This window comes from Caretta caretta, chromosome 2 (assembly GCF_965140235.1).
Source record: "Caretta caretta isolate rCarCar2 chromosome 2, rCarCar1.hap1, whole genome shotgun sequence".
In the NCBI taxonomy this organism is placed as follows: Eukaryota; Metazoa; Chordata; order Testudines; family Cheloniidae; genus Caretta; species Caretta caretta.
In genome coordinates, this window is record NC_134207.1 from 65,774,435 (window position 1) to 65,791,439 (window position 17,005).

The window sequence follows — 17,005 nt, forward strand, 5'->3', positions numbered from 1 at the left end:
AGTAAATAGGCCCAATAGCCTGTGATGGGACACTAGATAGGGTGGGATCTGAGTTACTACAGAGAATTATTTCCTGGGTGCCTGGACGGTGAGTCTTGCCCACATGCTCAGGGTTTAGCTGATCACCATATTTGGGGTCGGGAAGGAATTTTCCTCCAGGGCAGACTGGCAGAGGCCCTGGGGGTTTTTCGCCTTCCTCTGCAGCGTGAGGCACGGGTCACTTGCTGGAGGATTCTCTGCACCTTGAAGTCTTTAAACCACGAGTTGAGGACTTCAATAGCTTTGACATAGGTCAGGGGTTTGTTACAGGAGTGAGTGGGTGAGAATCGGTGGCCTGCGTTGTGCAGGAGGTCAGACTAGAAGATCATAATGGTCCCTTCTGACCTTAAAGTCTATGCGTCTCTCTGCACTCTCTGGAATGCACCCTGCCCTGGCACTGACGGGCCCGGCTTGGCATGTCCCAGTGCTTTCTTTGCTGGCTGCAGCCCTGTAAACCTGCCTGCAGCTAGGACTTTCCATGGGGAACGAGGACACTGAGGGGGGGCCACAAGGCTGCACAGTTCCTCTTCTTGCCATCTCCAGGCTGCAGACTCAGAGCCAATTAATTAATTGCTAGTGGAACCCCTCTTCCAAAGAAGCTGTCAATAAGCAGCACGACAGTTGCTAATATCCAAACTCTATTAATGTTCAAGTCAATGGGACAGAATTGGTTCTTGGGAAAACGTTGCTAATAACCAAAAATTGTCTTCATCAGGATGGCATCCACTGTATAACCAAAACATATGTGAATGCAAAGTTAGAGGCTCTCTCAAAAGATAGCTGGGATGGAGTTACTTATAGGTGAAATGTGGATTACAACTTAGCTGTAAACCCTCATTGTGGTTCAGACACTGGTCCTTGCACACAGGCTGTGTGTTGGAAAAAAAAAACAAAAAAACTATCTGAAGGTACAGACTACTCCCCTTTTGAACTCAGGTTAAAGACAAAATAAACTTACAGTTAGGGCCCTACCAAATTCACAGTCTATTTTGGTCAATTTCACAGTCGTAGGATTTAAAAAATTATAAATTTCATGATTTCAGCTATTTAAATCTGAAATTTCATGGTGTTGTAATTGTAGGGATCCTGACCAAAAAGGAGTTGTGGGGGGGGGGGGGGGGGTCGCAAGGTTATTGTGTGTGTGTCTGTGTGTGCACGTGTGTGCGCGCGCGCGCAAGCAGGGACTGGGGGAGGTGGTACTGCTACCCTTACTTGTGCACTGTTGCTGGTGCTACCTTCAGAGCTGGGCAGCTGCAGAGCAGCAGCTGCTGGCCAGAAGCCCAGCTCTGAAGGCAGAGCCACCCCCAGCAGCAGCGCAGAAGGAAGGATGGCATGGTATGGTAGTGCCACCCTTACTTCTGCGCTGCTGCCTGCAGAGCTGGGCCCTCAGTCAGCAACCGCAACTCTCCAACTGCCCAGCTCTGAAGTCAGCACAGAAGTAAGGATGGCAATACCGCAACCCCCCTAAAACGATCCTGTGACCCCCCCCTGCAACTTCCTTTTGGGTCAGGACCCTCAATTTGATCAACACTGGTCTCCCCCTTGAAATCTATATAGTATAGGGTAAAAGTACACAGACAACCAGATTTCATGGGAGGAGACCAGATTTCACAGTCCGTGACACATTTTTCATGGCCATGAATTTGGTAGGGCCCTAATAGCCAGTGGATTCACAACTATACCTGTCCCCTGGCCTAAGCCTGCCCCACTCCAAACTCTCAGTGTAGCTTCTTTATACCGACTGTATAAGTTATAAAGCAGAATTACACTAACTAAATTCAGAGCCTTCTACAGCCATAACTTGAGCCAGAATATTTAGATATAAACCTGTAGCTACCCAAGTTCAGAAGTAAGTCCAAGGCAATAGAGTAGGAGTTCTCATACTATGGTCTACAGAACACTTTCTGGTAGTCCATAGTACCAACAGAAGAGGAAGAAAATACCACAAAATAGGTGAAGAATTTTAAGGAGGTATTTACAGGAAGATCACAAAAACTGGTTCACAGAATGAAGACGCTTATATGTGTGTTAACTTAGTCTTTTTGTTGGTGAACTTTATCTCATGCTACTAAAAAACTAAAGTGTTACTAATTGATTTTAAGAAACTAGAACTTGAATTAACTGACCTGTCAAAGCCAGCACAGGCATTTCCATCCAAACCCAGAGCATTTGCAAAGTATATTAAGAAAAAAAATCCTACTATGGGTCCCATGAATGGAGACATTTGTGGTGGTTATGCTTTCTCTTGCAGAAATTCACTGTTTTTTTAAAAAGGTGATAAATACATACAACACTATTCAGTTGGAGAGTCTCTATTTGGAAATACAGGAAAATGTTGGGTTTGATGCCACAAGCTCCAAGAACAGGAGGGGATTTATTAAAAGAAAGATGTTTTTCTCATTATCTAGTTTATGCAACAAAGATTCTCAAATCACTTATTTCTTACAGACTTAGAAAAATATGGGACCTTAAACTGAGTGCAGTTTTTATCTCACTGTCACCATAAATAAACTCCTGAACAACACAAATTCAGGAAAAAGTAACTGAAGTTATACTTTGACAAATTTCAAATAGAAAATAAAAAAAACCAAACATATGAATGCTGGAAATATTCACATTTAACAAAAAGTTTAACCAAATGAGGAAACTTGAACTTAGTAAGGGCCACGTGTCTGGCCATCACAAATATGAGAGGTGGGAAAGGAAGGAGACAGAAAAATCCATTATCAGTAGTAAGTATAAGTTTAAAAAAAAATTGTTGAGCACCTCCTGGACACAATCAAGCAGTGGAGGAAACTCCACAGTTAAAAAAACAAACACTCAGTTGTAATTAAATTGGTTATTCTCATAATGAAATAAAATTGAATATTAAAAATGCAGCATCTCTCCTTAAATACACAGGAAAAATATATTTCATGTCCATGAAAGGTTCACACCACCACAACATGCTTCAGAGGTACAGCTAGAGATACATTTTATACCTAACACAAGTACTTATTACAGATTTCTATTCCTTCCCATCTTCTCACAGCATTTTGACTTTGTTCCTGAGAGTTACAGTGCTAAATTCATTTAACAGAAGAAACGGCACAATTTTTAAGAAGTACTTTGAATATAAACATTTAGAGGAACCAGTGAATATTTAATCTTTACAGAAAATAAATACATTTAAATGTATATACAAAGAACTCATTTTTATTTTGCTTACCGTATCCCATATCTGAAGTTTTATCTGTTTTCCATCAATTGTTATCATTCGAGCACCAAATTCTACACCTGAAGAGATTTTAAGAGTTACAGTGTTACTACCCAAATGGGAAAAATCTATCCAACATGAAATTAAAACAGGTGGGGTAGACTTAACGCAACTTTGTAACCATAGGAGGCAACCTTGCAGTGCACTTTTACTTTATATTATACTCTAGTTCAGTGGTTCTTAACACATGGCCCAATCAGCACACAGCTATAGCTCATCGGACATTCTCAGGGCCACACAGAGAGCTGCATATACAGCCCACAATAGGTTGAGAACCACTGCTCTAATTGTTTTCCTATATTGCCTTTACTGCTTTAAATGTACACTGCTTTTTCTAAATCTTCCAAAAGACTTAATAAAAAGGTGTTTGTTTCCTTAGTTCAAGTGGGTGAAAAAAACAAAAACAAAAAAACACACCTATGTGTCTGTTTAGGCTTACAGAGGAAATTAAAGATAAACATACAACCGTACTCATTTTTGTTCTCTATACATAAGATTGTTATTGGAATGCTATAATGTTGATTTTCATTATTTTCTCAAAATATAGATTTATACATGTTTTACATAAGCAAGAAATTCAAACAGACTGAAAGTAAAAATTCTGACCATTTGCAGTTAGTACAGCAATAAAAGCATGAAGTAAATATTGCTACCACTGTATAATCAATATCTGTAAAGAATTTCATAGTTTCTCACCTGTAAATAGCATTTTTTTGATGGATAGGGTCAATTTTTAACTAGAGAAGTTTGTGCTTATATTAGAATTTAATACCTTGATGCGTCAAAGTAAAATTGTAGAATTTTTGAGCACTAATCAAAGTATCTCAAGGCTGCCATTAGCTTCCTCAACTGTAAGTGCTAAGCAGGGATTTGGAGCAATCACATTTTTGAATTGCTCCATTCCAGGTCTGCTCCGGCACCAATAGTGACTGCTCCGACTCCGCTCCGCACTCCGACTCCGCTCCGCACTCCGACTCAAATTAATTTTTAACAAAATAAAAAAAAAAGTGCATACTGTAATTTTGAAAAGAACATTTTTATTCAGACTTTTAAAACAATTTAAATATCCACAATGGTACAAACTAGAATCATTCATAATTCATTCTGTAAAAAGTTATTGAAGCAATCAAGTTGTCTTTCATAACCTGCAGCAGATCATTTAAAATGAACTTTAAAGCCGAAAACAGTCACTCTACACTAGCTTGAGTTGTTGGCATGCTTGAAGCAATTCTACAGGCAGCCTGAATGCGGTGTGGGTAGCTGTGAATGGCCTCAAAAACAGACTTAACTTTTAGCCTACCAATAGGCTCCATCGCCTCTCAATCTTCCCTAAAGTTTCTCTCGAATAATGCTTCATTACAATTATGAATCGCAGAAACTCGCCAGTGTCTTTCTTGTCTATCCAATTCCTTTTCGAAGGCGTCATCTTCTGAAGAATTGGTGCTTGAATTATCTCCATTTCCCTGTGATGATTGAAGACGTCTCAGGGATGGACACTCCAACAAATTCAGAGTGGAGACGGAAGCCTACTATTTCTGAAGGATGTGAACTTCCTGAAACTGCAAATTCGATTGTTGATGACTCCTTTTGCTGTATTTCATTTTCTTCAACCTCTTTCACTGAGTTCAAATGTAGCAACAGATTTTGTTTTTCGAGTCAAGCAATATCAAGGAGCCCTTCCTTTGCCTTTAGTATTTCCCTTGAGGTAAGAAGAATCCGATACCATGGGTCAACATAAACTCCAGCAAGGAAATGAATATTGTCAAAAAGCTTCTCTTCATGTTTCTGCATGGAGGATAGAATTCCTTCTGCAATTTGTCCACCATTTTCTTGCAAGAATTTTGACAGTTTTCGCCATTCCTTCATTAAAACTCCCAGGGTTACATCAACAGCTTGAAGATTCACGGTTGTTTGGTTTGGCTTTGCCAAGAGGTCTCGCAGGTTCTTCACTTCGTCCCATTCAGCTTTTGTGAACTTGAGTTCTCTTGTTCCAGCAGCAGCCACTTGTTCACCGTAAGATTGAAAAACAAGACGCCGATCAATCATCGCAAATGTTGAACCCCAGGTGAATCACAGTTTCCAAAGATTGAGTTACCCCATGTAGATCAAGCAGAACATTTCGAATACTTGGGGTTCGTAGTTTGACAACAACTTGTTGAATTTTTGCCAGAAATTTCTTATGTTCTTTGTTCAGTCCATCCCAGATTGCCAAGTGAAGAGCTTGAATACCACACGTCATCAGTTGGACTTTTGAGTCGTCCTCATGAAGCCATGTTGGAAGTATGAGGCTAGGGTCATTAACCCATTGCGCAGCAGCATCCATGTTGAGTTCAATTTAATCCATTCCTTTAGTTCCTTCATCAGGCAAAATAGCTTCAGTTCTGTCCACATCCCTGTTCTCAGAGGTAGAAATGGTTTCATTGTCCTTGCTGAAATTTTTGACGGCACACGTCCCGTTTGCTGCATTGTCAACGCAGATGCTCAGCACTTCCATTTCACTGATCCCAATTTTTTTTAAAATAGCTTTTACTTGACTTTTCATGTACGAAAAATTGTGATGCTCTTCAGTGTCGATTATGTCCAAGGTTTTTACCGCAGCTTTATCTTTTCCTTCTTCGTAGTACTGAGCATTGATTGCAAGGAAATTTCTGTTTCCATGGGTTGCCACATCCATTTTCAGGTAGCACAATTTTTGCTCCAAAGCTTTCTTGAGCTCTTCGCATCCAGACTCAGCTGTGCTGACAAGTAAATGACGAACCGCATTGTGCCCCATCGAAACGCCAAGCTGCCGACCCATTTCGCCTGCAATTTTTTGGAACCCTTTGTTCTTTAGCCTGAAGGTAGTGAGCGGTGTTGAACTCAAGCAAACCATTTCCATCAGCCCTTCACGGAAAGTACTGGCATCCATAGTGACTGTAACCTTTGAGGACTTCAAATATGAGTCAAATTTTGTTTGCTCAATTTTGAGTTTCTTTTCAGATGAAGCTCTGCAAAAAATCTTTTCTCCAGTTTTCAAAGAGCCAGATGAACGTCGTTTAGCTGTGCCAGCTTTCTGTTTTGCCTCATCTTCCTGGTCCCTTTTTGTAACCAGAGCCGCATAGTTTTCAGGATGGTTAAGTTTTACATGCCGCCAAAGGTTGAAACTTTTCACGGCACTTGCTTCACTTGTCTTGAAGCTACATGGTTTGAGCTCGCCATTCATTTCCTTTTCCACCTTGCATGTTGCTGATTGCTTCTTTGCTTTTCCCAAAAGCCCAAATTTGGGCTTTTCAAATTCAAAAGTAAAGATGTCGTTGAGATCCTTTTCCGTAAATCTGCTATCAATTATGGGGGGCAGATTTGAATTTTTTTTGTTGAAGCCATGGCCAAATCTTCTTGTGCTGCTACCGCATCCAAATGTTTCTTGTTATGATCTTTGAAAAGCAATGAACAAAAGCATTACATTTTTTTATAATGTACCTGCTTGTGATATCTTAACCACTTAAGGTACTTCTAATTTATTTTGGATTTTCTGGACAAAAATGATTGCATTTTCTTTTTACACAAAATTATTATTAAAGTATATTTTAACATGTTTCTTGCAGTTTTAATGAAGTATTTTTAATATACATAATATAAATTTTTATTTATAAATTGCAAGTTAGGTTTTCTTATGAAATTTTGAGGTAAAATATTAGAAATATTTTCCAAGTTTTTAATATCTCAAAAACGCTTTAATATAGATATATCAATGAAATTTGGTATGTGCTGTAGCGTTAGTATGTGCTATCGCTGTTCTACAACATTAATTGTTGGGAAGTAACGAGGCTACACGTTACAAGGTTGAAAATAAACTTTAACGGGGAACAAAATATTACCACTTGTAGCCAGGGGCAGCCAACAAGTCTTTCTTGAAATATGAAATAAAAATGACCAACCACCAGTTTGGGGTGCCTATGGTTTAAATAATTTTGGATAATGTAATACAGAAGTACATACTAACGCTAAGATACAGACATAAAGTAATGGAATTATATTAAAAGCATTTTTGAGATATTAATCAGAAATTAACTTTTCATCACCTCCTTGAAGGGACTGTAGCTCCTTTAAGCAGAATTTTAGGACATGTGTTCACAGAAACTTTTTTTCTTAAAATGACCTAAGGATTCACCCCCAAAGTTGTGCTAGACATTTTCCACTCACTCTGGATATATCACAAAAATCATTCCTAATTTATGCAAAATGTTTACTGTATATTTATATGCCTGCTGCATGTGACTTTTCCAGTAAATTTAAAATTATGAACAGTGTTACCAAAAGACCATTGAACAGATGACATATAAAATAAGTCTGCCAGAGTGATACGGGAGCATGTACAAATGAACAAACATACCAGTAACGGGAGCCCATATGAGAAATGAGCTTAAGTTGTTAATATCTCTTGCAATATCTTAATATATCAATAAATAAAAACATTTTTTTTGCAATATACCTGTTTGTGATATCTTAAATGTTGCATCTTGCATCACACTTCTCCGTAATCGCAGCACTCAGGGCGTCTCATTGATAAATCCTTACAAAAGAAGTATCAACACATACTAATCTAACTAATCTATGTGAGTATATACTCGCCTAACCTTGGCACAAGGGTGGGAGCAGTCTGCAGTGTTGCCGGATGTCTGATAATTATCTGATTCTTTAATATATTTATTAATAAACATATCTCAAAAAAACTTTGTAATTTTGTATCTGTACGTTAAATCTTGATTTCGGCCGAAGTGAAAACAACTGTGACACATTACGTAAAGTGGTAAAGTAGATGTTAATATCAATTGTTATACAATCTGAAACTTTTTGGCACCTTTAAGACTTTTGTGCTAAATATAATTCATTTTGGATTGAAAATGGGAAAAAAAAAAAACTGGAGCAGTCAAGATTTTCTGTGCTCTGGCTCTGCTCCAGCTCCAGGCAAAAACTTGCAGCTCCACTGCTCTGTGCTCCAGCTCCAGGCTCCGCTCCAAAGCCCTGGTGCTAAGTACCCAAAATAAAAACAAAAAAAACAACCTTGGTGAGACAGTGGTAAAAATGAGATTAGTCTGAAAAAGAAATGAATTCTACTCAAGGTTGGATTAAATTGGCAATGTTTATTGGTGAGTGTAAGGTATAGTGAAAGTGACCATAGTCAAGGAGATATATTTCACTAACAGGCCAGTTTAACAAACACTATAAACTATACCAATAGTACTAACACATCATAACAGCAAAAGATTGATGCTGCCCATCCGAGCAGAGCTATTTACATGTAAAAGAGACTTGTTGAGTGGACATGGCACATCAACAGGATGGGATCTGGGGCATTTCTTCAGTACATAAGCACAGGACTATTTCTTAAGAACAGATGCTTCAACAGTTTTGGTAAATACTGTGGGCAAAGTTTTCAAACTTGGGTGTGAAATTATGCTCCTCAACTCAGGGTTAGGCACCTAAACAGAAGTGACCTTATTTTTAAAGCTGCTGAACTCTCCCTGTCATAACAAAGTCAATGGGTTCTGCAGGTACTCACTACTACTGGAAAATAAGGATTTAATAGTTTAGTTTTAGGAACTTAATTTGAAAATTTTGGCTAGTGTCTGCAGACATGCAAGGGTGGGATTTTCAAAGGAGCTTAAGGAAGTTATACACCAAATCCCACTGAAAGTTGGAACTGTAATACCCAGAGGTACATTTGAAAACCCAGCCTAAGTGTCTTTCTATAGCAGTGATATTCAGACCTCAGTGGTTCAGGAGCCAAATTAGTGATCAACCTCACCCCAAAGAGCCAAGCAGTGTGAAGTCCTTGTTTCATTTACTGTATTACTAGATGTTCATATTTAAACAGTATGACAGGGGAAATATTTTCTTTTATAAATATATTGCTATTTTATTAATTACAATTGGTTAACAACATAGTAAAAGCATGCTGGGAGAAAGTACATGTGGGTGGCACAGCCTGAAAATTGTGGTGGGTGGGTAGAGTACCTGGGGCAAACTTTTCCCATTCTTTCCTTTCCCTGCCATGCTCCTAAGTTCTGTTCCTATCCCCCATTTTGTCCTTGGATAGGCCCAAACCTTTTAACAACTCCAGATCCCAACCCCCGCCCCCCTCCTGCCAGCAACTGCCTTCCCTCAGGTCTCCAATGCTGGCTGCTGGTGAGATAGGCAGAGCAGGCACTGTAGTCATCATAGGAACCGCAGCTCTTTACCATCACCCAGACAGATACAGGAGAATCCAGCTAGCTGCAGAAATACGTGACAGTGTGGCAAATGTGTGAATCTTATTCACGATTTGACATACTTGACAGCCCTGGTCTTGAAAGAAAGATGACAAGAAATCTGCCTCCAAAGACCAAGTCCCGGTTCCTTATTCAACCAGCCTACCTGGTTCCAAAACTAGGGGGAACAAAGCTGCTGCTAAGGCTGACAGTTTGAAGTACTTCAGAGACAGCTGCGTACAATGTCTGGGAGGTCTGTCAAGAGACAGACCATCTTGCACTCTTCTGCTAAAAGAGAAACGATTGTTTGTTTTGCACACGTCAATTTTAAGTACTCCCACAGGAGAGGAGCTTCATTAATCTATGAGAAACTATACAAGAGGGTGGGAAGCAAAAGTGGGTACAGCCTCATGTTGTCCATCCTGTGGAAGGCTGAGCATAATTGGGGAGGCTACCTTAACAGGGACCTTGAAATAACCTGAATTGTAGTTAAAAGATTCTGCAATTTCATTGTTGGCTGGTGCCTGTTCAAGCATAGCCTAAGTAAAACTCATCTGAAGACCAGCCTTGACCACAAGAGAAAAATGACTTCTCATACCATGCATCAGAAGTATCCATCTGCTTCACAGCAGAAAGTAAAAATTTGCACATTTGTTTCATACAAAAAAAAGAAGAAAAAAAAAGTCAGGTCATAGCCAATACATTCCCTCCCAGCTCACTCATTTCATCTAGCTCTCCCACCAACAGACACACCTCACACACACACGCAACCCCCCCCCCCCCATCATGCCCGTCCAGCTGCACAACCAGGCCTCAAACCTTGCTCTTCCAGGTGATAATCATATCCACAATTCGACCTTTCACCATCAGGAAACTCTATACAATTTCTCATCTAGTAAACAAAGGTGTCTATTTGTTGAAGTCTGCTTTATTTTTAATCTTAATTTTATGCTCATGGCAAATGGCAGAGACCCCTGGAGACTGAAGTCTAACCCACTGAGCAAATGCAAGCTCTCCACAGCATTCTACTAATGTGCTTCAAGCCTGATCAGTTTCTGTGCCCACTCAATCTATGGCCTTCCTACAGAGGCAACCAAGGAGGTTGCAAATTATGATTGTGGAGCACTTCTGTGATGTGAATATTTACTCACTAGGAACTGGATTATCTTATTTCACATCAGTTATGATACAGGCAGCAGACAGCAAAGACATATGATTTGTGCCACAATAAAACAAATGGCAATTAAGTGAAAGGATATACAACCTGTAACCAACATGCTGAGGCATCTAGCTGTCCTTATAGATCCTTATTTTTAAATATTTTTTCAATAGAATATTTAATAGGAAGAACTTACCAATAGTAAGGTCATGCACTGGTTGAAACCTCTTGTCTGTAAACTGTAACAATAAACATGATTTCCCAACACCTGAAAGAGAGAATATTTTCTTCAAGCAAATTCAAAAACTTTACTTAAGCTGCAGCAATTAAAACCTAATTTATAACTCATTTAAAACAATATATATCATCAGACAATTTATCATTAGACCCATTTTGATATACAGGCCCTGACATTTGTTTATCCTTGTCATATTATATTATTATATCCTTGTCTTACATATTTTAAGACAATTTCACAAGTGTCTGGAAAGTGACAACCACAATTCGAAGATTAACAGTTAAAATAATACACTTTATCTTTCATTCTCTCACTCTGTAATGTGAACGGCACTTTTCCCTCTCAGTACCCAACGAACAGTTTCTCTATCACTTCCACTTGTACTTTTACCTTTCTCTCTTCCATATCCCTTCCTTCATGCTGCTTACACACTGCCAGATACATGCCTGCTACCTTTAAAAATGTGGCCAGAATAATCTGATCATCAACCTACCAAACAGAGAAAAAGCAGAGCGCACCAGGGAACTCCAATCCTACAGTGATTTTTGGGGTGTCTGGGATAGCAATCTTGGTGGTGGGGTCAGAACAGAGAGAATGTAATTGAACAGCCTACATGAATGTGACAGCAAAACCACTAGGACTCTTACAAGATTTTGTTGCATTATGGCAGAACAAGGCCATAAGAATGGCACCACAAAGTAGAAGGTCCATAAAAAAAAAATGTACTTAAGTTATATGAAGAAATAACGTCATCAGCAGACAGAACTGCTGCCTGCCAACAGTATAGAACACTGACCTTTCAGCTTCCTTTTCTTTAACTTTTACGCATGTCTAGGAAATGTGGTATTTTGCTTTAGTTACATAATTCAGCGAGTTATAACCAAAAATATCAGAAGTATGTAAATAGGTTTGTATAAAACTGAGGCAAATTTAAATGTAAGAGGAGTGAAGTCTCTCAGAAAGGGATAGAGGGAGACAGTTAAGAGGCAAGATTCCCTAGTTAACACTTGGTTGCAGTTTTTCATTAAATTAGTAGTTCATCTTTCCAGCTGGCTAGGGAAAAATATTTTTATTAATAGATTTATAGAGTCATCTGAAATCCTCCAAGCATTTTGCATGTAGGAATCACTTCCTGTTTCCCACCACTTAAACACAACCACCTCTGGCAAGAACGTTTCATCTCACTGACAAAAGCAAATGTACGCATCAGGGTAGAGTAAAGTATCTTGTCTAATTAAAGCCACAGAAAGACTTTTGGTAGAGTATCCTTGTTGGAAACATAACCCCTCTATGAAATTAATGCAAGCTTAAGATGCAACAGTCCAAAGATCTGAGTCGTTGTCTATATCGCTGAACAAGCTTTCACAAAAGTCTTGTCCTTGTTTCTTTGTAGCAATGTATTTAGACTGAAAATTAATTCAGACTTAGCTAAACAAAGTGACACTATTAGGCAGTTTAAACCATAGCTTGAAAAAAAATCATTTATGGTAAGTGGGAAGTTTTTCCTGGAGAACATAGGAGGCTCAAGCCATCAATTTCTGCTGAATTTGAGATTACATTTCAAATTAATTAAGTTTCTGAACCTAACAGTTAAGATATCCTTCCAAATTGAATCTAATATAAAACCATGTAGTTTTGTCTTCCTAAATCTGCAGACAGCTGTAGCCACTCTGCTACTGCTCAGACTTACTAAGGAGCAGGAGAATGAAACTAAAGCCTTGTCTACACTGGCAAGTTTGTGCGCAGTAAAACAGCTTTGAGCGCTGTAACTCCCGAGGTGTACACACTGCCAAGCCACTTAGTGTGCAGAAACTGTGCAATTGTAGCGCTCTAAAAAAATCACCCCAATGAGAGGCGTCCAGCTTTCTGCACCGGGACCACAGCGCTGCAGCGCCAGCATAGACACTGGCAATTACAGCGCTGCGATTGGCCTCCAGGAGATGTCCCACAGTGCATGTTCTCACCTCTCTGGTCATCATTTTGAACTCTACTGCCCTGCCCTCAGATGACCAGCCATCATCCCCACCCTGTACATTCCTTTTCAAATTTGAAAGTCCCCTTCCTGTTTGCTCGGTGATGTGTGCAGTGGTCTTAGCGCATCTTTCCAGGTGGCCATGCCTGCTCCACGCACCAGGCGATCCCCCCCACTGGCAGCAATGCTGAGCTGCTGGACCTTATCAGCATTTGGAGAGAGGAGGCTGTGCAGTCCCAGCTGTGCTCCAGCCATAGGAATGATGATGCCTGCAGACAGATTTCACAATGCATGATAGAAAGGGACTATGACCAGGAAACATTCCAGTGTAGGGTAAAAGTGAAGGAGCTGCGGAACGCCTATCACAAGGCACATGAGGCAAACCACGGCTCCGGTGCTGCACCCATGAGCTCCCAGTTCTACAAAGAGCTGGATGCAATACTTGGTGGCAACCCCATATCCACTGCAAACTGCGGATACTTTGTTGGCTCGCATGCCAGTCGAGTGTGGACAGAGCCAGGAGGAGGAAATCTTGGACGAAGAGGGGGAGAGGGACCCAGAGGCAGAGGATGACTCGGAGACCAGAAATGCATGCATTCAGGAGCTCTCTTCTACCCCGGAGGAGCCTGGCCAATTACAGCAGTCGGATCTTGACAAAGCACAAACAGGAAAGGAGGCCCCTGGTAAGTGGATCTGATTTTGTGAACTACTGAAGCGAGTCGTTGAGGGCAGGAGGGTTGCAGAAAGCAGGCTTGTATCCCACCGCATGCCTAGTCTGAGCAGCGGAACAGGCTATTTATAGACTCCCTCACTTCACAGGAATCTTCCTCAGAGATCTCCAGGAAACTCTAGTGGAGATACTGGGCAATCCACTGCTGCAGGTTCCTTGCCCCATTAATGGTAACTTTCCCACGCCACTGTGCCATCACGGGGCGGCGGGGGGTGGGGTGGGTGGGGGTGGGAGAGAGAAAAGAGAATTGCTACACACAGGTGAGCCACATAGGCACCAGGCGGGAGCCACAGGCTTGGGGAAGACCCTCCCCTGATTCACTGCTCACCCTCGCTAGTGAGATATCTTCCATAATGATCACCTCCTGTGGAAAGTGTGGGGACAGGAATGATTATCAGGCCCCCCCCATACAGTGCTGGTTCTCCCCAAGAGCCACGTGCCCAGTGTACAGCAGGGTATGGGAAGAGTAATTTACCCTGCCCCTGCAACTACTCACCATTTTGTGGGTCTTGTGGCTCATGTGTGCTTTCCCCGCGGTCAGCCAGTTAGTGACAAGTGTGAGTACTGGCTGTGTTTTAAAGCACTGAATCAGTGTTGTCTGTGTTGCAAACAATACTGCTTCTGTAAAAGGTTGCATTTAAACTTCACAGAGATGACCTTGGGAGCCCGGCCTCCCTCTTTGTTACTGGCAGCAGAACGGCTGCACAGAATTAGAAAGCGGCCAAGAAGAACTAAGGAGGACTTTCTCAGTGAGGTTATGATGCACTCCGCTGCCAAGAAAAAGGAACTGAAGAAGTGGCGGGACAACAAGAAGAGGGACCGAAAGGAGAACGCAGCACACCAGAAAGAAGCCACGGAATGGCTCTTAAATGTTATGGAGCGCCAAGTGGACAGGCTCCAGGAGATACTAGCTCTTCAAACCTAGCAGCTTCGAGCCCACCCTCCCCTGCAGCCACAGAACTCTTTCCCATGCATCCTCAACACACTGCCAACACACTTATCAACCTCCTGGCTCCACACTCTACCCACAGCATTCCACTCCTCCCTCCTCACAGTCCAGCACTGTGGACTCGCACTACATTCAACACCCATCCCTCTACAGTTTGGCCCTGCTGAAGTACAGTACCTGCTGCATTGCACTCCAAAGGAGAAGGTTGGGTATGATCTGTAGCCGTCCCGGGACCCCTCCTCCTCTTGAGACCTTCCCTTCCCTTCCCCCACCCCGTCCCCCTCCCTGCTGATGAATGTTTTCGTGTGACTCTCCCCTTCGGTTGTTGTCTTTTAATAAAAGATTTGTGTTGGTTTGAAAGCAATCTTTATTCTATTAAGTGAAAGCAAAAAGAGCACTGCAAAGCAACATACAATAATGTCAAGCCCCCTTCTTGCATCATGTGTACCAATCACCTCCTAGAATTACAAGCACTGCAATCCCAAGCATAGCAACAAATATCAGTGGCTTTCAGCTTCAAATTGCTGCATCAAGGCATCCCTGATCCTTACGGCTCCACGCTTTGCCCCTCTAATAGCCCTGGTCTCTAGCTGTTCAAACTCAGCCTCCAGGCACTGAGCCTCTGCGGTTCAGCCCTGAGTGAAGCTTTCACCTGTCCCTTCACAAGTATTACGGTGTGTATAGCACCCAGCTGTAAGCATAGGAATATTGTCATCAGCCATGTCCAACTTCCCATAGAGGCACTGTCAGCGGAATTTTAAACAGCCAAATGCACACTCAACAGTCATTCTGCACTTGCTCAGCCTGCTGTTGAACCGCTCCTTGCTGCTCTCAAGTTGCCCATGTATGGCTTCATGAGCTACGGCATTAAGGGGTAGGCGGTGTCTCCCAGGATCACAATGGGCATTTCGACTTCCCCTACAGTGATCTCCTGGTCAGGGAAGAAAGTCCCTGCTTGCAGCTTCTTGAACAGGTCAGTGTTCTGAAAGATGCATGCATCATGCACCTTTCTGGACCAGCCTGCGTTAATGTCTGTGAAATGCCCACAGTGATCCACAAGCGCCTGGAGAAACACTGAGAAATACCCTTTCCCATTAATGTACTCATGGCTAGGTGGTCTGGTGGCAGAATTGGAATCGCCATTTATTGCCTCTAGGCATTAGGGAAGCCCATTTGTGCAAAGCCATCCACATCACGCACGCTGCCCTGAGTCACGGTCTTTCGGAGCGGGATGGGATTAATGGCCCTGCACACTTCCATCAACACAACTTCAATGGTCAACTTTCCCACTCTGAACTGGTTAGTGACCGATCGGTAACAGTGTGGAGTAGCCAGCTTCCACAGTGCAATTGCCACGTGCTTCTCCAGCGACAGGGCAGCTCTCATTCTCGTGTCCTAGAGCCGCAGGGCTGGGATGAGCTCATCACAGTCCCATGAATGTGGCTTTCCTCATGCGAAAGTTCTGCAGCCACTGCTCGTCATCCCAGACTTGTATCACGATGTGATCCCACCACTCAGTGCTTGTTTCCCCGAGCCCAAAAGTGGCGTTTCACTGTGGTCAGCACCTCCGGGAATGCCACAAGCAATCTCATGTCGTAGCTGCTATGTATGGCAAGATCAATGTCGCACTCCTCTTGCCTTTGTAGTTTAAGGAATAACTCCACTGCCACTCGTGATGTGTTGCTCAGTGCGAGCAGCATACTGGTCAACAGCTCGGGATCCATTCCTGCAGCCCGAAAGAGGCAAGGCGCACAGTACACAAACTGCTGAAAGATGGTGCCAAATGCAGATGGAAGCACAAGGATTGCTGGGATGGGAAGCAATGCATCACAGGGCACTGGGACAGGACCCAGGATGCTATGCGACCCCCTCCGTCTTCCCACAACTCTTAGCTGCAAAAGAGAAAAAGTGGCTCTGTGGGATAAGTGCCCAGAGTGCACCCTCCAAATAGCGCTGCAAGTGCCGGAAGTGTGAACATGCTATTGCGCAGGCAATTGTCAGTGTGAACATACAACAGTGGTTTTCCTTCTGTGCTCTCTAAGCAGCGCTGTAACTGCCGTCGCTGTAACTTTGCCAGTGTAGACATGCCCTAACAAAACTCTGGTTAGTTCCACTCTTGCTATTCAAAACCCTGTGAACAGCAGTGAAACTGTCAAAAATCACATCAAACAACAGTCACAAGGGTGAAATGCCTGCAAGGAAACTATTTAAAAACACCATAGTATAGGCTCAAACTAAACATACCCCAAATTTAAAACAAAAAACAGTAAGAGGAGCAAAAAAAAAAAATGCAATCGTAAGTAAGATACATACAGCAGAGTGAACAAGGCGGTTAAGGCAAAAAGGCATCCTTTAAAAATTGGAAGTCATATACTACTGAGAAAAATAGAAAGGACCACACTCTGGCAAGTCAAGCATAGAAGTATAATTAG

At 42.0% G+C, this 17,005-nt stretch overlaps 1 protein-coding gene across 1 annotated transcript in view; it reads right to left on the minus strand.

Moving 5' to 3' along the window:
* Window positions 1-17,005, minus strand: part of RAB2A (RAB2A, member RAS oncogene family) — an 82,575-nt gene that overhangs the window by 51,935 nt on the left and 13,635 nt on the right. Inside the window, exons 2-3 of the mRNA XM_048840771.2 lie at window positions 10,881-10,952; window positions 3,248-3,315 (exon numbers count right to left, since the gene is read on the minus strand). Coding sequence (XP_048696728.1) covers window positions 3,248-3,315; window positions 10,881-10,952 — 140 coding nt within the window. The remainder of the gene's footprint in view (window positions 1-3,247; window positions 3,316-10,880; window positions 10,953-17,005) is intronic.